This window comes from Neolamprologus multifasciatus, chromosome 23 (assembly GCF_963576455.1).
Source record: "Neolamprologus multifasciatus chromosome 23, fNeoMul1.2, whole genome shotgun sequence".
NCBI lineage: Eukaryota > Metazoa > Chordata > Actinopteri > Cichliformes > Cichlidae > Neolamprologus > Neolamprologus multifasciatus.
In genome coordinates, this window is record NC_140460.1 from 13,144,696 (window position 1) to 13,166,099 (window position 21,404).

Consider the following 21,404-nt stretch of genomic DNA (forward strand, 5'->3'; position numbering starts at 1 on the left):
ATGCCTTGGTCATGTTCAACCTAAAAAACTCCGACATGTTTCAGTATTCATCAGAGAGCTGGACACATTTCCTGAAAACATCGTTTTTTTAGTTCCACCAACAACAAACTTCAGTGAAATATTCCTCTAGTAGTTTTCTATTAATAGGAATCTTCACACTTGGACTTCGTGTAGGAGTCTAAAAACATCAGAAAATATTGTGGGTCAAAATTACACTTTTTAGTTTTGTATTTTTTTTTCTCAGTGTATGTTGACAGCTGAAAAATGAAACCCACACTTCAGTGCAAACACATGCAATACTTCTAACATCAATTTCCCCATAGACTCCCATGCTAATGTCCATTATGCCACAAAAGTTTCAGGCTCTATAAAAAGTTCCCCCTGCAGACATCTGAGGATTGCTGAAGCATCTGGATACAGAATTAGCTGTGTGGCCACTTTGACTGACAGGTGTGCAGACACGACGCTGGAGCAGATCGGTGTCACTGAACTGGACCTCTTCACTGTGAGTTTGCAGTTTGTGCCCTTTGGAGCATTTAAAATACATTTTCTGGCTGATATTAGGCCATGCAGTGTGGGACAGACCATCCAAAATGTCTGTGCTCCAGTTTGGTGAACAATTTCATTATTCAAATAAGATTTAAAGCTCTTTTCCTTATCTTTACATTAAACTATAATAGCCAAACAACAGCAGTACACAGTTATTCCAGCTGACCTTATGTTATTTATGCCTGCAGTGCAAACACTGTGTTTCAGTTCAGAGCAGCATGACTGACTGGAGCATCATGCCCTCTTCTGGCAGGCCGCTCTCTGTCCCTGATGGAGATGGTCTATTAACCTTCACGCTGCTCACGCACATCTTTACTGAGGCTTTTATCTGTTTAATTTTGTACTTTTCTGTGATAAAAACAATTTGAAGGATTTCTCTTCATCATTCGCCACATTATTGTGCTCTGTAGTTTTACTTTACTATGTCTGAAAACCAAATATTGTACTTTTCAATTTTACTTATTTTCTTCTGTTTTTGTCCTAGTTTTCTGAGTAAGATTTTAAAGGTAAAGTCTGTCATTTTTTTAGATTATTTAACAGAAAAAAATTGTACTCATAAACATAACATAAACATAAATTGATTAATGAGTAATTTTATCTTCCTACAAACTAATGCCTTCTCATAATTTTAGAATTAATCCATTAATAATACAAAGGACTGGGTGCCAGTTTGCAGAAGCTGCCGTGCTGCTCGCTATGTTGAATACAGTGGCCAAGATGGACTTTGCCGTTCTCCCTGAGTCTATGTACATGGCTCCAGACTGGCCACATACAAAGTACAACAGAGAGAAGAGAACTCGTAGGCGTGAAGGCAAATTCTAATTAATGTCTGCACCTTCAGACTCAAGATATGAAGGCTCATACCTATGTTTTATCATCTGAGAAAAACACAAAAAATGTGACAAAACAGCGTGATCAGCATCTTAAATAAATGCCATCCTTTTCATCCTCACCTCAAGTCTCATCTTCTGAAGGGCTAACACTTGAAAAATTGCATAAACATGCTTATTTATTCCTGATACAGTTGCAGATCCCCTTATTGTCAGCAGATTAGACATGTGACACTCCCATCTGTGGATATCTGACAAGCTAAACCCTCCCATATGGAAAAGATATATATAAATCTTTGTCAAGTTTATATCTGTCTTGTGTGAAACTTGTATGAAAAGCATACAAGAGTAAAAACAGATATAAGATCCCTTGAAAAATTATATAATGAAACTTGTATGTTTTGGATACTTACTAAAACAATATATGAAAGTAATGAGAAAGTGGCCACTTTCATGAGTAAATCATGTAAGCCTTATATGATTTACTCATGAAAGTGGCCACTTTCATGAGTTAAGTCATATAAGTTTTTACTATTTCTTTTCCATATGGGCTCCGATAAACAGTTTGATTACATTCTCCCATCGTATGAGAGTTTATCCATGTCAAAGTCCAACAAAGTTAGCTCCACTTCAAACCTAGCCCTTTTTTCCACTAGTACCTACTCAGGTCGGCTCGACTCGACTTAACTTGGTTTTTAGGGTTTTCCAATAAGTGGTAGTACCAGATAGATATCTGGGTTTTCTGTCATTCTCCCTTTCAGACTCTTTTTTTGTGCAGCCCTCCTCCTCCCCACCTCCAGCATCACACAAATCAGTCAGAGCTCCATCCAAGCCTCAGTATTCATCTTCACCACCAGCGGCGTCTCAACTCCAAGGGGGTCCTGTCCTCAATCCATTTTGCCGTGATGGTTCATTGGGATCTAATCACTAAATACATTAAGTTCTCCATCTCAGTAAATCATGTCAGTTCTTCCAAATGATCTCTCCTTATTAAACTAGTGGCAAGATTTTGCACACTGTAACTTTAAGTGCATTCATAATACACTATTTCTAAAATATGCGAACATGATTAGAGTTAAAGATTTTAATGGTAAATGGACAGGTTCTTATATAGCGCTTTTATACTCTATCTGCACTCAAAATGATTTACACAACTATTATTTAGACTCAAAGGCCATTTAAATAATGGAAGACAAGGAGATGCTGAATTTGTATTTATTAGATATTCATACAATTCTTTTTTTACTCTTTCTGTGCTTCTTTAATGATCTCAAATCCTGTCACATTCATCCTCTGACTGTTTGGATGTGTCCTTCAGAGTGCTGTAGTTATTATGCTGTTTATTTTTGCTGAATGTAAATGTGCACCCTTTATGAAGTCATTTCTCCAAGTTGTTTCTGCTTCTTTTGCTCCCTTTAGTAGTCGTGTTGGTCAAGTTACTTGAAAAAAGTCATCAGTAACTAATTACTGATTACTTCCCCAAAAAGTAATCCAGTTACTTTACTGATTACTTATTTTCAAAAGTATTTAATTACTTAGTTACTTAGTTACTTTATAAAAACACAATTTACAACCTGAATAGGTGATAAAGCGATAGATCTTTCAGCCCAATTCTACTTTTTCTGCATAATCCATCATACAAAATGTAATCAAATGGAAAAGTCTCTTTTTAAAACTTGTTTGATTAGTTTTAATCTTTTAACTTTATGCATCAAGCAAAAATTTAATTATATGCAACATTCTCTGACTGGAAGAAATTTGTTTAATATTTTTTTGTGTGTTTACACTCACTCTTTCAAATAGATGCAAGTAAAACACAGCAGAAAATAAATAAAGTCAAAGACTAGCGGTCCTTTTGCTCTATTTTCACCTGTAAAGCAGGCGCGGGGGAGGCGGAGGTTTACCCTGGTGCAGGTGTGCCGCAGCGGTCAGTTGAAGAATCCGCGAGTTTCTCTGTGAATTTCCCATTACGTCTTAGCGCACTCTGTGCTTGCTTGGACGTTTAGGGGGGTTTTTTGCTGTAAAAAGAAGTTGTCTTTCCACACACAACGGACACTAATGTTTTTGTCACTTTTTATGGAATCAAACTCAAAGTAAGGTCAGTACTTCCACGCTTTAAACGCTGCACGCTCATACTCTCTCCCGCACTCGATATATTATCCACTGTTGATCTGCACACAGCTGTTGTCACGAACGTAGCACTTGCTTACGTCACTGTCATGAGACATTCTCGCAAACAAATCACGGTTTTAGTAACGCAGTAACGCAGCGTTCCTACGGGAAAGTAACGGTAATCTAATTACCGTTTTTGCAATAGTAATCCCTTACTTTACTCGTTACTTGAAAAAAGTAATCGGATTACAGTAACGTGTTACTGCCCATCTCTGGTCGCCACAGTGGATCATCTGCCTCCATCTCACCCTATCCCAGCATCCTCCTCTGTTACACCAACCCTCTGCATGTCCTCCTTCACTACATCCATGAATCTGCTCTGTGGTCTTTTCCTCCTGCCTGGCAGCTCCATCTTCAACTTCCTTTGTTCAATATATCCTAATCCCACGGACAAAAGGAAAACTCCAGGAGCATTTTTAATAACAAAAAAAAGGTTTCACTGCGCTGTGTGGAAGAGGAAAATACAGAATAACACTCATGTCATGATGATCCTTTTAAAAACACGGCACACGCGTAATCTTATTGTTTAAGAGAAAGTTACGGATGATTTTATTTTCAGCTAAACCTGATTTAGTCTTTTTTTTCTTATTGTTTCCTCTGAGCCATGATTGGTTTTTTGAGGCCGCTGTCTCACATCCACCTCACTCTGCTCATTCATCATGTGGAAATTGAATTGTTCTCCGTGCCAAGATGCCACAGCGTACAATCAGCCATTAGTTTTTAGCCCAACAGCTGGATGCTCCTGTAGCAAATTGCTGCAGACTGCCCTGGAACAGGCCTGTGATTTATCACCTCAGGGGAACCTGCTGGCTAAGGGGCCAGTCAGCCTCTGGGGGTACTAATCTTTCAGAGCTGCAGCGTATTGATGTTAATCTTTTCTTTTAGAATAGTTTTACTTAGACTTTTCAGTCCTGCCATCCAAGTGAAAGCTCCAGTTTGCAGGATTTTATGTTGGGACTGTATTGACAAGTAGATGAATATTAAAAGCCAGAGCTTGCATGAAATCACTTTTTCTGGGATAGTATTTACATGAATTTATGACTATTTGGTTTTTAAAAATATGTAGTAATAAAGTACCAGTAAAGAAATCACTGTTATCATCCTGAAACCCTCACTAATAATAAATACCTAACCGTCAGAAAAGCGAGTGGGATTATTTATAACCATTTATTTAACCAACCTCTTTTCTGTTATTGTCCTACATCAGAAATCTTCATGAGTTCATCAAAAGCAGAGTCTGACTGAAATATTAGTCGGCCACTGTGTGCACTCTGTGATAGGCCAAAATAGAAATGAGCCCCAAAATTTGTAAAAGAAGAAGTTTTGTATTTCTGGTTCTCTCATCTCAAAGGTCAGTGGATCTCCTTCATGGATTTGTGGTCAGACTTGTGAAATAAAGTCTGTTGTTAACACAAACCTGCTGATATTTCTTTATCAAATCAAATGTCAGTTACTTCCTGTTTTGGTCAAAATGGCTGCAGCTTGTGGATTTACGGTGCCGGAGAAGCTGTACATGTTGTCATATTTACAAAGTCCTAAATTTAGATTTTGGATTTTCCTTTAAATATAGACAGATCTACTCAAGTCCTGCATTTGTGCAAATTAATGTAATTTTAAGGACATTGTCTGAAGAGCTTGTAAAAGACATAATGACACAGGTACAGAGCCATTCATACCCACAATCAGACTGAACAATTGCTTTTTCCTCAGCGCTGTGACTGCTATGGGCCAGAATACACACAAACAATAGCTTTGTAATACTTGAAATATCCTTGCAGTACAACACGCTGTTCTGTACACATTATCCACTATTCATTTTCACAGCAGATGCTGTTGCACATGGCACTTTACTCATCCTGCTGAATTGTTGCATAATATTATTGTATCGTTATTGCAGTCTGTGTGATTAATGGTGTTATTTTGCTTTTTTATATATTATTACATGTATTAATATTAAAAAATCCTACCAATGGCTGCACAAAGATGGTAAATGGCCTGTAGCGCTTTACTAGTCCCTAAGGACCCCAAAGCGCTTTACACAACCAGTCATCCACACATTCACACACTGGTGATGGCAAGCTACATTGTAGCCACAGCCACCCTGGGGCGCACTGACAGAGGCGAGGCTGCCGGACACTGGCGCTACCGGGCCCTCTGACCACCACCAGTAGGCAACGGGTGAAGTGTCTTGCCCAAGGACACAACGACCGAGACTGTCGGAGCCGGGGCTCGAACCGGCAACCTTCCGATTACAAGGTGATTACAAAGTGGTAGTCCTGTGTCTACCACTCCAGGCAAGACCCCAGGTGCAGGCTGCATATAACAGCAGGATGCAAGATGTTAGGAGGCAGGGCTTACATTGAACGCCATAACCAAGTGACTGGCATCATATACAGGAACACTAGTGCCAAGTATGGCATGGAAGTCCCGAGGTCAACATGGGATAGGGTTTTTAGGTTAGCCCTCTTGGGTGGTTAATGACCACCCTGAGCTGAGATCCTGTGAGACTTCCGGATATAGATGGACAAACTGGTGATGGCTAACAGTAGTTGTGGACAAGCAGAGGCAGATGCCTGTAGTAATAGATGTAGTTATACTGAGTGATAACAACATCGGGAAGAAGGAACATGAGAAGCTGGAGAAGTACCAAGGGCTGAGAGAAGAACTCGAGAAGAAGTGGAGAGTGAAGGTAACAGTGGTCCCTGTGGTAATCACAGCACTCGGGACAGCCACCCCCAAACTGGATGAGCAGAACCATCAGAGATCTCTGTCCAGAAGAGCGCAGTCCCAGGAACAGCAAAGATACTGTCACAGTACTGTGTCTGACACAGTGTTTTATCTTTATGGGTTTATTTATGTTCTTGGATTATTGTAATTCATGTTTTTTGCTTATGTTTATTCTTAGTTCCTAGGATTTAGGTTTCTGTCATTTTTGCCTTCCCCGTGTTCCTCATCTAGTCACTCTTCTCTCCCATGTTCCCTCTGTTTCACCAGTCAGTAGCGTCTCTATGTCTCTGTATCAAGTCAGCGTCTTTGTGAATGTGTCTGTTTTAGTTTGATAGTCCTTGTCCTATGTGCCGTGTATCTAGTGTTGGTTCCCGTTGTCACATTATGCCCAATTAGTCCCAGCTGTGTTTCCCTCCTGTTTCCAATTCCCTCGTTACTCCTTGTGTATTTAAGTCCTGTGTGTTCCTTTGCCCTTTGTTGTGTCGTACCACCCTGTGCGTTGTAAGTGTCTCTAGTTTCCTTGTTCTGTGCTCCTTGTGTTCTAGTTTCATGTTCTGGCTTTGTTTTTTGGTGAGTTTATTTTATGAAGAACTTGTCCAGCAATAAAGCTGGCACTTTAAGTTTACATTCTGTGTATGAGTTGTGCGTTTGGTTCCTTCATGCTGCTTGCCACAGTCAGGACAGATACTGCCCAGGACTCTCAAGCTCCCAGGGCTCTGGTAGAGGACCCGAGCAAGGATAAACAAAAACTGTCCAAACATCCATAATATACATTTGGCAATGACAATAAAGATATATTCAATTTTATTCCCTACAGGTATTTTTCCAACAGGGATTTCATTTTGAAAAATAACTCCATCAATATTAAAAGGCAGAAAATCATCTCAAGCACTGGAAAGAGCATGCTAATGAAACAGGTGGCGCTGTATCTCTAACCATGAAGAAATGTTGGCCAATCAGAAGCCCACAAACATCAACTTAGTCTGACATCAAAAAAAGGTGCTGTTGTGCACACCTTTCACATTGTGACACAAAATCTGTTTTCCTCATTCACTCTCCACCACTGCACTATAATTATGTTGTTTTGCCTGTTCTCTAATACTGTCAATATAACTGTTTCAATTCTGCTTCTGCGTCTGACATGTAAATGCAGAAACTGAGTTTTCAAGATTCTTCAGCCTGGCACAAGTTTTTCAAAGCTCCATTTTTACCGATCCAAATATGCGGTTTACGTGCGGATGAAAGCAAAACACACCAAAATACCCACGAACGTGTTGACTTTGCCATGAACAGATGAGTCTCTGGGCACACCTGATAGCTCCTTATCTCCTATTAGGGGCCTCGAGTGGACATTGGTGGAATAGCAACTTTTGCTGGCTTGCCCACACCCCATAGTTTTTAGCCTTCATCCATCCATTCAAACTAATATCCAGTTCAGGCTCGCAGAAAGCCCGCGGATAAGTCACGAGGCTGTTTGTTGTCCATAAAAGACCAACTTTGGCTTTATGTTTTACTCCACCTGCATCTGCAGTGTGTCTTGTCCCAGCAGCGGGGTCGCCCATAGTTTGAGAACCACTGCTAGAGTATACAACGATTGCGTGCAAACTGATGTTCGTTTATATTTTTGTGTCAACTATATTTTAAACATTTATTCTCTTTGGATGATTAAGGCGTGACGATGTTGTATTTACTGTATTATACAAACACCGCGTTAAAGAGAAATTCTATATTAAGGATTATTTAAACACGCATTTAAAAAAAACAAACATCCCACTCTCACGACAGATTCTCTCCACGTGGAGTTCTTCTTTTAAGCGCCACAGTTTTTTTTAAACAAAGTCAAAAACACGGAGTTTGGATGTGTTGCTGCTTCCTGTGGGCCGGTGCAAACCCAATATTACCGCGTGGCACTTACAGACAAAAAACACCCAGGTTGGCTCGAGGAGGGACCTCCCTCCGGGTCAGATTTCCAGAGGAGCGCGACCCCCTGAACCCTTCACGCACGTCCTGTTTGCGCTCAGCCTGCGCACATGGGCTGATCTGCACACCCCGCAGCTGCGCACATCCAGCGCCTTAAGCCCATCCGCATGGCTCACAGATCCGAGCCGTCCCCCCTTTCCCCTTCCCCCCCCACCTCAGCATCCTTTTCCAGTAGCAGGAGAAAAAAAGCGGAGACGCTCAACAAGCAAAAGTTTTCCTCTGACTCTGGAAAAGAGGAGTCGACATGGAGGAAATGGAACTGCTAGTGTGACCCCACGGAGAGACTCCCGACCCCCGTGGAAGAATGATAACTTAGCCAGCACTTTGGGAGGCGGCTTTTATTTTCCTGTGTGCGTGTGAGTGTGTCAAGTAAACTGTGGGAAAGTTTGAAGCTGGGGGGAGCTGGCTATGGCGCGGCACAGCGAGGAGGACGCCGGGATGGCCAAAGCTCCGCCAGCCGCACGGCAAAGAAAGAAGAAACCCAAAGAGATCAAAACCAGGACTGTCCACGCAAACATCCTGCACGACTGCGCCAAAGGGGCCGAAAACCCCAACCGACACTATGCAAACAACAAGATTAAGACGACCAAATACACCGTGCTGTCATTCCTGCCAAAGAACCTCTTCGAACAGTTCCACAGGTTCGCCAATGTTTACTTCGTCTTCATCGCTCTGCTCAACTTTGTTCCGGTTGTCAACGCGTTCCAGCCCGAGCTCGCTCTGGCTCCCGTGGTCTTCATCCTGTCCGTGACCGCCATCAAAGACCTGTGGGAAGACTACAGGAGACACAGGTCCGATAAAGAGATCAATCACATGGACTGTCTGGTCTACAGCAGGTAAGCTGGGCCTCGGCTCGATCTTGCAGCCAGCGGTGTCCAGCTGCTGCGCAGAACTTTGGGGGAATGTGTTTTTATAGCGTCTCTCTGCTAGAGCTCAGAGCTTTTTAGCACAAGCCCCACTCACACACACATTCATTCATGGCGTCCACAGCTCCCTAACTTTGTACTTTCTGCTGTTTAAGAGGAGAAAATGCACATTATTGAACAAGAGCGTGCTGTAAATGTGCTACATTTAACCACACAGGCTCGTGCCAGGCTGCTGCCATTCAAAGGAAACCCAAATATGTAAATAAACACAGAAAAGAGTGTGAAGCATCTGAACGATAAAACATAACCAGCTCACAGACACCACAGCACAGGAACACAGTATACAGTAGTTTATTATCATAATGTTCACACATGGTCCAATATTATAGGGATTTTTTTAACATTTTGCAGTAACATACTGTGATTTATCACCCTTTTCAACTTTGTCAGTAACTGTTTTATCCTATAAGATAAAGTTTTTCACTTCAGTTATTTGTTTGTTTGTTTTACAAACGGGTCAAGAGTACCAACACTTTAAGCACAACCAGTTGGCAATTCCACACAGTCCGTTTCTGATAATACAACAATTAACTGCGATAACCGATATTTGTTGCTGTTCACAGACAGAAACTCACATTTAACTATTACTGCCATTGATTCGCACTGTTGCGTTACAGCAGCAGGATAAAGGATAAAACTAGTACAGTCTACAATAAACAACAAAGTAAAAATAAAAGTGCCGCAGGCTCCCAGTAAGCTCTTATACTGCGAGAAGGTGCAGAAGTGTAAATGTGCAACAGTGATTTAAAAATCAAAACAAAGAAAAGTAAATAAATTTGGTTAAAAAACAGAAAATTAGAAAAATTAGAGCAAATTGTATTAATACAGAATATTACAATACTAGAGTATTAGGATACAGTCAGCTGGCAGCCAGTGGAGTCGAGTCCCCTCGTGTTGTGTTCGTTGACAAAGACTCATTCAGACTGATGGCAACGTGCTGTCTGTATTGATAAGTTAGACACTTTACTCATCAGGCAAACCTTGATACAAAGTATCACATGGAATCCTCCCACACACACATGCACACACGCCCCTGTAGTATCCAGCCAGTAGGTAAGCACTGATTTACAGGTTTAAACAAAGCATTAAGAGATGCAGTGTTTCCTTTGTTGTTGTTTTATATAGCAGGCACAGCGCATGATAATGGATTTCAATATGATAATTTAGGATGTAAACAAGGCAGAATTTAGCACTGCTGCTAATTTAGACCTGAGCGGGTCACACACAGGTGTTACAGAAACACTTCAAAGCACACAGAAACAAAGACGTGGCTATGCAGAGCTCTTTTTTTCCTCTTTTAGAAATGTTAAGCTTTTTCAGTATGTATTCTACTTTCTGACGGCACAGTTTATCAAAATGTCCAAAGCATTCCAGGTATGTGATGCTCGACTGCCCAAAAGCTCTCTGCTCCACATGTACGCGCTTTAATTTTGTTTAATGAAGTCATGGAGAGAGGACGAGCAGCCAGACTGTGAACAATTTTAATTACAAATAAAATATCTGCAGGTTTAATCGTGTGGAGATTCAGTTTAAGTAGTTAAGCATAAAGAGGAGTTTCTTAACCTGTTAGTCATCTTGACCATAACTGCTGATGATGTGACCAAACCGTCAACAGGTTACAGTAGGTACACAAAAAGCTTTTTGCCCCCCTCACTAAAAAAAGCAAATTAAGGGCACACAGACGTCCCTTCATGCAAGTCCAGAATATTGTGGTCACCTCGGTTTCAGAGGAGTATGAAACTGTGATAGCTCAGCCTCTTGCCTCTGTGTTGTTTCTGCTTATTATGAGCCAACCTGATGACCTGTTTCTGACCATTTTCCTGACTCCGTGTGTGTGTGTGTGTGTGTGTACGCAGACTGTATTTTGCTAATGAAAAGCAGCACTGTGGTCCATGCACAGAGCATAATTCACCGTCATCAAAAGGCTCAGTGTTTAGTGGCTCCACAGTTTTAGCTGAGTCCTGAACCTAAGTTGTTGTGTCAGGGCTGGACATGAGTGAACTTTTTTTCTGCGGTGGCAACATTGTGAAAAATGTTGCCTTCCTCAGCTAGAGCCTGACTGGTATGTCACTCAGCTGATACTGGGTTATCACTGAGATTAGTATACGCATATACAAGGTTATACGAGATGTTTTGCATAGACCAGATTTTTACTTCTTCTTTGTTTTCAAGCAAACACGCGAAAAACAACAACAAAAACACTGGTTAAAGTGCTGTCAGCAGCTCCATTGAACCGTTCGATACAGTGCTTTCGGTTTGGTACGCATATGTATCGAACAATACAAAATTTTTAATTTATTTTATCAACTTTTCTTCTGACGATGCTGTCTGTGTTGAGCGCTCAGTGGATCTGCGTTCGACTACTCCGCCTAGGCTGCACTGTCGAGCGCAGATCCACTGAGCGCTGCGCAAGCTAGCAAGACAGAAGCTAAGCTCGTTGCAACATGGCAAATTGAGCTGTGTTGTGGCGTTAACGTCATTTCAGCTTAACGCTGACAGCACTAGTGGGAACACAATGAAAATGACTGCACATTTACGCCGACATCATCCTAGTGCAAAGACAAGTGGAAGCAGACAAAAACAACAAGCACGCATACTACAAACTTTACCCGAGTCATTTAGACAGCCGTTAGCACATGATTCTCCTTATGGGGACCTGATATGTTTAATATGCTGCTGAGAGTATACCCCAGAAGAAGCGTATAGTATAGCTTTTATTTTGGAAAGAGCCATTTCTCTGTAATAAACTCTCTTTTCCAAAGATGAGTGATTTCTCGATCTGATAGATTTATTTTTTTATTACTTTGTTGTTTCAGCAACATTACATTTAAAAACTGTACTTTTGAGTTAAAATATATATTTATAATTTTAATAAATGACATGACAAAAAAGCATGAACATTTTTTGTATCGAAAAAATATCGAACTGTGACACCAAAGTATCGAACCGAACCGTAAATTTTGTGTATCGTTGCACCCCTAATATATCTATGGCTCTCTTTCACGTCTGAAACTTACCTGATGAGTTTATGGGGTCATGAATATTTTTATTTTTCATTATCAGAGTCAGAAAGGAGGATTATCCACACGGTATCTCAGTAAGATCTTCCCCTCGCTCATCACCTCCAGTTCCCAAACATATGGCGACTGGGAAAACACTCAGCTCGAGGCTTGTTAACGAGATTTAACGTCACAGTGGTCGTGTCCATCTTTTCTTTCCAGTCTATGTTTACAACGTACGTGTAGTACACGGTGTGGAATCGTCACACTCAGAGTAGAAATGTAAAGAGTGCTGACCTGCATATCTCTAAAAACTTTTTACCTTTGGCACTATAGACTGTATGTGACAGATGGACCAAACAAATAGACTTGACCTGAGTGTTTGCATGGTCATACACTAACAAATTGCGACTGACAAGGCCTTAGCCAATGAGCATCCACTAAAAAATCAGCTATGAGCATAATTTATAAAATAACCTTCATCTTTTTGTGGCAGCTGAGCCCATAAACTCATCAGCAAAGTGCCTTATGAGGTCACAGAGTGAGTGAGCTGAGAAGGCTCACATCCGGCATAGGCTACGTTCATCTTTTACTGAGTCTGTGGTTTACACACATAAAAACATTTGGTAGTTGAGACAAAGAATCTGATATATCTTCCTAAACACAGATATATGCCTTTTTATGTTATTTTTGTCCAAAATGCACTTGAAGTTTGGGTAAATTAAACCCCATTTAAAATAAATAATGGTTAAAATTGTTGTCACAGTTCCAGGGATTTTATTTTGATAGGCATCGAAAGTACTACAGATGAACTGCAAGAAGTCATGTACAATAATTTTATTTATATAGTGCCAAATCACAAACACAGTCGCATCCAAGTGTTTTGTATTTTAAGGTAAAGACCCCACAGTAATATGAGAACACCCCAAAGATTATATGACCCTATAAGCAAGCTCTTGGTGACAGTGGGAAGGAAAAACTCCCTTTTAACAGGACGAAACGTCTGGCAAAACCAGACACAGGGAAGGGCAGCCATCTCCTGTGACCAGCTGGGGTGATTATAATAACAGATGATTAAATTCAGAGTAAAGAAGAAACACTTGGTGCATCATGGGAAGCCCCCAGCAGTGCAGGCTTATGGCAGCGTAACTAAGAAAAGATTCAGGGTCACCTGATCCAGCCTTAAATGTATGTTATATCGAGGAAAAAACCAACAACATAATTTACATGTTCTTGTTCACTTTTGTTTTTGGTCCCAAACCCTTCAGGTGTGTGATCTGTACAAGCAAAACTGGAGCTTAATGAATGGAAACAAAAAGAAACGGAAGTCTTTGGCTCACATGACAATCAGTCATGAAGCTTTTTTTTGTTTTTTGTTTTTTTATGGGCTGTGGTGGCGTAAAGTTTGGGACTGGCTGTGTTATACAATCCCTGAAGATCGGTGCAAATAAATGTAGTTCTGTGGAATGTAAATAGTTTGCACCTAATCTGCTGCACAGGGTGCCAACAGCTGGAAACCATCTGCACTCCGAGTCTCTGAACCAGTTCGACCTCGGTTCTTTAAGGCTGGCATATTCTGCCATAACTGAGTAATGAATAAGCGATCGCTGAAGTGTGGAGATTAATTGAACATTTTAAGCAGCGCCGCAGGACACACCTGTGTCTGTCGGTGTACTTTTTATCAGGCGGTGCGCTTCGCGGAAAGCTTTGGGTATGTGTGAATCTGTTAAATAGTGTGGATTACAGGAACTGGTTCCCCACAGTAACAAATACAGTCATTCTTTGTTTTTGGCACGGGTGGGGGAACGGCTTCACAACCAGCAAATCCTTTTAGTTCTTATCATTTGTTCCACTCTCCGAGTCAAAGATGGATTCCTCTATAGGAGCGCACACGAGTCAGAGTAATTCTGGATTAGAATCAGCTTCAGGTTGATTAGTTGCAGCTTGTCATAGTCTATTTTTTCCCTTTTTTAACAGACTGATGCCAGTGTCACTGCTTCTAATATCCAAAGTATGCGCTCGAGTATTCGTTTCCAGCGTGTGAGACATCTCTTATTTCCTCCTCCTTCATCTTCCTGCTTCTTTTCACTCGATATAAATTTATTTTCATGCGGTTTTGCAAATATTTATCGTCCTCGTTGTGTTTTCGTTCACTCCAAGATTTATTTGTCAGACGAGGAATGCAGACTAGAGCTAAAAGTTTTGTTTTTTTTTTGCTGGCACTGAATGTATTTGACTGTCAAAGTTCACGGAAAGGAATGTTATCATATTAATGTAGGGAGGGTCGTAATGAATTAGTAACTCCTAGGCTCTGCACTATGGAGTTCAACATATCCACGATATATTTTCTTTACCTGGTTTCGCTTATCCTAAAATCATCAATCAGGCTCAGAAGTCATAAGAAGGTGGTTATCAGCTCGATAAATCAAACCACGATTTATCACTATAGCTACAAGTATGTTCGCACAAAAGAGGCGCATCGTGTGACCAATCAGAGACACGGACAGGGCCTCTTTCATTACGACAGAGGAAGCTCTCCCTATGACAACAAATGTTATGTTCAGCTAAATTAGTGCACTTTATGTAAGTGTTTTTCAGACATTTTCAGTGTTATCCTTTCTGCCCGGCAGGGTTAGTCAGCTGACTTGCAAATTTTTTATAAGGTCAACAAACACAAGGCCTAAGTTTCCTGTTTTTGAAATACGTTTCTATTTTAAGGCTTTTAACCAGAAAATTTTGTTCGGATCATTTGGAGCCAGAAGGAAAAATGCAAGGAATGAAGCCGATCCTCGCAACCTGTGTTTTATCAGTAATGTTTATCAAAGACAGATTAATCAAACTCATTGTATTTCATGGGTTATATACAACCCGGTTTGATGCCAAACAAGTAAAACCACTGCATAAAAATTCTTATATATTTAAAAAAAAAAGACTTTTTCATTTCTTTAAATGGAAAGAAGTACTCTCTAAAGATGTTCATCTGAGCCGGGGGTCTCAAACCTGCCTCTTCCATCTTCAGTGGCCCCTGGTGACTTGAACTATGTGACAGATATAGATATAGGCAGATCTTACTATGAGGCCTCTTCAAGGGGTAAACGTAAAGCTGCATCCCGTCATGCTGCTTCGTTGTTCAGGATCCGGGACTGTTTATATCTCGGTAATAAGCTTTACTGACGTGAAAAGTTTCAGGGTAATTCATTATTTATAATAGTGGCATCATGTACTTGCTTTGACTGACATATTGAGGAAGAAGTGAAGCTGAATGTGCTTGACCGCGAGGAATGTCGCAGTCGCTTTCACCAGTTTTAGCATCGACAAACAGGCCGTCCTGTTTCTGCGTGGAACGTGTCCCATTCAGATTTATGGAGGTCGGGCTGAAGTTTCCGTTTTTAGATTGTTGAACTGTCGAAAACAATAGCTCCGCATCTTTCACGGGCAGCTCACACCAGCCGTTCGCCCTCTTATTGTTCTGTCAGAGCAGAGAGACGCTATGTGGAGAAGTACTGGAAGGAGGTGCGGGTGGGAGACTTCATCAGGCTGCGATGCAACGAGATCCTCCCCGCCGACGTGCTGCTGCTGAGCTCCAGCGACCCCGACCGCCTGTGCCACATCGAGACTGCCACGCTGGATGGAGAGACCAACCTGAAGCAGAGGCAGGTGGTCCGCAGCTTCTACGACCTGGTGAGATGGATGCTCCTCACTTCCTGTCTGCTGTGTTTTCTCTTTTTTGTCAGAAGAAAAAACTTTTAACAGGTTGAAACTTTGAGTTCTCTCCAACTTTTAGTTGTCAGGAGTCTCTTTATGGCAGGCGGGGGAGTTAACGTTGTAAAAAGTCTCAAAATACCTCAAAATAAGGTATAATTAAAATCGATGGCTGTTTGTTTTTTATTTTAATTCTAATTAATATTTGAGAAAGTCTTTCTCTTTGCAAATTGAACTTCATGTCTTGTTCTCTATAAAATCTTAATGAGGCCTGGACTTTGTCACTGGTCATACTAGATTTCATCTAGAGCTACATTTCTTGCACTCATGTATAAATCTGCACTCATGTATTTGAAAGCTGTCACACACGAGCGCCCTGCCCACCAGCAATATTTGTGAAATGAAGCAGTATAGACATATTCAGCAATATCAGCCATTTTTAACGTAGTATTTCACGTGTAACAGTCAAAGCCATCAAGCCTATTTTGGCCCACAGGTGCGCAACAGCTGCGAGCTGAGAAACGTGCTAGGAGAGAATGCAGCGAGCAGTGAGGTTAATGCTGATCTTTTTGCTGTGGGAGAGGTTAAAGGAGGCTTCTTCAAACCCGGCAAGAGGTGCACGACCAGCCGGAGCGCCACAGGCCAGCAGTTGTGACGCTGCTGTTTTTGGTGCGTGTGGGAAGCAAAAACCAGGCGCTAATCGCCCGGAGCCTGATTTACAACTAGGAGGACTTGATTTTGGGAAAGTTCCTCAGGTCCAAAAGCAACTGTTTAACAACAAGACAAGCTGATCATTTATTAAATAACTTGTGTGGGTGGTTTCTGAGTTGAAAGTCATTGAGTTTTTTTTATGGTGGTTAGAGGAAGGGTAAGTCAGCTCAAACAGTGCAGCCTAATCAATCTAGTTAATATGCAAACTGCCCCATTAAAGACTAATACGTTCCATTAGCTGCAACTTTACTCAACTAACAGAGGAAATAATAGAATGAGTGCAGGTGGGAGTCTCACTTCCTGCACTTTATCCTATTTCGGACTGTTTGGGCATTAGTGTTTTGTAATGCTGTGTAACTGTACTTCCTGGGGAAAGGATAAATATTCCACCTGTCACCTGAAGCTGCATTCTTTACCTGAGTATTGTTTGCTTTCTGTTTGCAGGACTGCGAGTTTGACCCCCTAAAGTACAACAGCATCATCGAATGTGAAAAGCCCAACAACGACCTGAACAGATTCAGAGGCTACATGTGAGTCCCGCCTTTCCTACGCGACTGCCGTCAGGCTGCGGCCGCCACACAGCAGCTTCTAATGCTCGAGTGTATTAGTGATATCAAAGTCTTGTTTTCGTTTCCCTGTAAATGAATGTAGTGTTGTTTGGAGTATCGCCTGCTGCTGGCTTCTGACTGGAAATAATGCGAAACTGTGGTTTGTTGAGAAGCCAGCGGTTTCCATCTCATAATTATGACTCAAACGGTTTTTCCGAGTCGAGATTAAAATTCGCTTTCCCAGGAAAAAGGGCGCAGGGTTTGAACAGTTGAAGATGTATGCGCTGTCTCGTGACCAGGAGAACCTACAGATAATGAGCCCTGTGTGTGTTTTCACTCTCAGTCTTTTGAGAGAAATGGTGAGGAGTGTTTTCTCTGGATGTGCACGATGTACAACAAAGAAATAAGAAAGGAAGGACTGAGAAACATTTCCAGAGAATAAAACCTGGAACAACAAAACCCACTCTGGAATCTCACTGAAGAGATGTGAATTAAAAACATTCAACATGAAATAAAAAATAAATAAAAATTGCACAACTATAATAACTCTGGTCAATCTCCACTTTTCCTTAACTGCAACCAGGAAAGGAAAGCACATCACTGTGTGAGATGACAGATTTTCAAATTTTAAAACCCTCTGTGTGTCATCTCCTCAGTTTATTACTGTAATTTGTCTCCAGGTCACCCAATGTAAGGTTTGTGCCACAGCTGTTCTAAATTAACAATATTGGCAAATACAAAATGAATAATTCTTGTTATCAATGAATTTTAAAATGTATTATTTTACAAAATAACAATGATTAAGATGCTAAATTGCAGTCATTAGGAAAAGGTTTTGTTAATTTCCCTCATAAATAAAATAATTGTTGTGACAGGTGGTCGAAATACTTAGCTAACAGGCTAATGTTTCAGGACATAGAGAACCTGAAAGTCACGATGTCGATTAACTTTTTACAAACTAAATGTTTACAAAATGAGCAAGAAGTGAACAAAGAAAACCAAAAAAGTTAAGTAGAGTCAAGAAACGAAACTAAAGATGAAGTAAAACACTGAGAAAAAATGCAAAACACAAGCTAGGATGGGTGAACCAGACGAGTGGACAAAGAGTAGACAGAACAGGAAACGGGAAGTAATCAACGCAGGTGAAGACGGACAGACGGGAAGTAAAGCCCAAAACAAAGACGCAAGTGACAGCCCGAGTGTTAGAGTAAAACAGACACATCCTAAACACGGAGACACACGGCAAACATGAGCGAGGAAAAGGCACGAACTCACAAAAATAAACTTCATCACCAGGATTTGATTTCACAAGTGCAAAAACTCAGAATGATAACAAGTAAGACAAATTGGGCAAACACAAGGCTTCAAATCCTGGAACAACATAAAAAGCACAGATCATTTATATTTATGCACCAAACTCTCAGATCGTGACAGAGTCTGATGAAAGATGCTGCAGAGTTGCATTTGCAGCATCTCTCTGGGACTTTTTGAGCTTTGCTCATATAAGAGACGAGAAGTCAGAATATGTGAGTTTCTGCTGCTTTGATTTTGACGCACGTTTTCCAAGGCGAAGCTCGAAACACCTTTCGATGTTCCTCAGAATGAGTCAGGACCGTTTGCGTCTGCAGTCTTGCAGTAGCGCTTGGATATTTGATGCGCGCAGTTGTGTTCATGCTGCCTGTAGCTATTGGTTACATAATACTTCCTGTGTGGGTCAGACTTGGTCACTTTTCTGTTAATTGCATTATGTTGGACAAAATGGTTTATATTGAACATCTCACACAGCCATTTGAGGTGATAACTCATATCTATTCCCACTCTTTTTACCCGCAGTGGTAAATGCTGCGGGGGTCAGGTTTCCGCCGTCTAATTGAAGTACACTTTATGGGACCTCCTAACTGGATTTGTTTCAAATATATGGCACCCCTCGCCCGAGAAGCCTTCTGGATGTGTCTGCTCAGGCTATTTTTGGATCTTTTGTAATATCATAGTGGAAACACTCGTTAAAGGCATCAAATACGTCTTTCCAATAATTTTCCGACTTTCCTGGGGATGAATAGAAGAATGGGTGCCAATTTATGGTCCAGCACTTAACCTCAGGTAATGTTGCCTTTACCTGTAGACTCTGACTTTTTCTTTATTTATAGTACTGCAGTAAATTGGCACTGTAGCTTTAGCAGAAATGGAACTACTCTTCACAGCAATGCAGACCTTTAAATTTAAGTAGCCAGGTGGACGCTGAGGATCTGAGGCTGCGAACTGATTCCTATGAGCTCGTGTAGCTCAGGCCCAGACCCAGATGTGTTTTTTAAAGCTTTAAGTACAAAGCTGTGAAAAGTGCAGGGAGCCAGAGGTGAAACGCCGGGATCCGGCTGACGTGATGCTGTTTGCTAGAACTGTGAGAGAGTGACGTTTTTCTTTCAAAAGTATTGTTTTTTGAGAATCTGAGATTCTGTTTTGGAGAAAGTTAGACTGGTCAGCTTCTCTAAAGCTTGAAAGTTTAAATATTTAGATGTCATTTTGACAGAAAAGCTTAAATTTTAATTTAAACTACCTCATTTAAAACTTGGGAAATGTAGTTTTAATTGTTTCTAGCTTCTCCTTTTGTTTCAGTGAAAAAGTGTCTTGTTTTTCTAGCTTCTGCTTTTGCTGTCTTCTAATGCTGTCAGCGTGTGCAATTTTTCAAATTTTGATGGATCGGCTCTGAGATCTTCTCAGCTACAAGTTATAAAAGCAAAGGTACATAAATAGCAAAGATATGGCCACTGCAGCGCAGGTTCTTTGAGGATTTAGAGAACAACAAATACGCTCTGCATTTAAATTTGCTCTAAATATTTACAATTAGCACTCATGCAGTGTTTCTCCCCAGACGCCAACGGCTACTTCTCTGGATTTTGGCTCTATGAGTTATAAAGTGTTCTTGGAGTTCATGGCTCTTTATTCTAATTAGATTCAGTGAGTATTTTGGAGTAACTCCATCTTTTACACATGTTGCTCCATTTAGAGCAGGAGTCGAGTCTCGCTTTAGTTGATCGGCAGCATAAAGCCCAATCAGTTCCTAAATGAGCCGTCCCAATAAAAAAATGCATTATATCTGACCTGTCTTTAATATCAGTGCAGTCTCGACAGCATGTCTTATTACATACGGTTACAGAAGGTATAAGCAGTTGTGTTATTTGATTCTTTATGACTTAAACAGTTTGTCAAGATCTGGAAATACTTGATATTTTCAGGCATGTGAGGAACACTGAAGTTGTTAAAGATCTTCAGTCATCTCAAAGATCTCAGTCAATTTCCCTACTTTGTGCTGGACTGGATCCTTTGTTGTGCCAGTTGTGCTCCACTGCTTTATACATATGTTTAACACTTTATGTGTTACTTAACTGAGGAGGATGCTGGTTGTGTAAGACGCCAAATCTGGGAGTCCCAGCCCTTCTTTTGGTTTGGATTGTTTAAACCATTTCAGTCTTCCGCTGGATCAGTTTTCCTAAAATATGACTGCGGGGATCATGGGAAATAGGCTGAGTAACCTTGGTTAACCTCGCTAGTTCTCTTATCTGAGTTAAAACCGTTATAGTTGTTGTAGTGTACACCTTTGAGAAAGAAAACAGAAATGATATTTTACACATTTAAAATTAAAGTAAATTAAAACGTGCAGGAAACGTCTTTTCGTTTTCACCTTTCTTTCTCTTTTTTTTTTAGGTCAGACTTGTCAGCAGTGCCAGCCTGAGGAGGCTTTGGTGCTGTGAGCTGATTGAGGTTACATGGCTGCAAGTCATATAAAACCAGTTCTGAGCTTCCCCTGAAAAATGTCCTCCAGTACAAGAAACGCAAGCTTACAGAGTTCAGATGTTTTGTCTTTACACCCCTGCTTTTACCACCATCATGCCTCTCCAGGTGTTGTCAGTGTGAGACGTGTTGTGTGTGAGAGACAGAAGACGAGACGCGTCCTCGGTAGCAGCCGAGCTGACCTGCGCACATGTGATTATGACTTGTGTTCGTCTCTCAGAAGGAGACCAGATGCTGCGGGTGTTCAGTTGCCAGGCTACCGTGCAGCGTTGGGCACAGAGCCTCATCTCACCAGAGTTTTATTATATTACAGCCACTGACACGAGTCTAATTTCAGACTTAGAGCACTCTCTGCGTATCACGTGCTGTTATCGGCTTCTCCCGCAGTCTGAGCTGCTAGTGACGGCTCTGTTATCAATCTATCGTGGTGGTGACGTGTCAGTCACAGGCCAAGCGCTGGACTTTCCTGTT

The 21,404-nt window shown here is 41.1% G+C and overlaps 1 protein-coding gene across 1 annotated transcript in view; it reads left to right on the forward strand.

The window, feature by feature from the left end:
- The first annotated feature begins 8,295 nt into the window (after positions 1 to 8,295).
- The window catches only part of atp10a (ATPase phospholipid transporting 10A), a 56,815-nt gene continuing 43,706 nt past the window's right edge, over positions 8,296 to 21,404 (forward strand). Inside the window, 3 exon segments of the mRNA XM_085150785.1 lie at positions 8,296 to 9,094; positions 15,660 to 15,864; positions 17,041 to 17,126. Of these exon segments, the coding sequence (XP_085006911.1) occupies positions 8,667 to 9,094; positions 15,660 to 15,864; positions 17,041 to 17,126 (719 nt within the window). The 5' untranslated portion in view covers positions 8,296 to 8,666.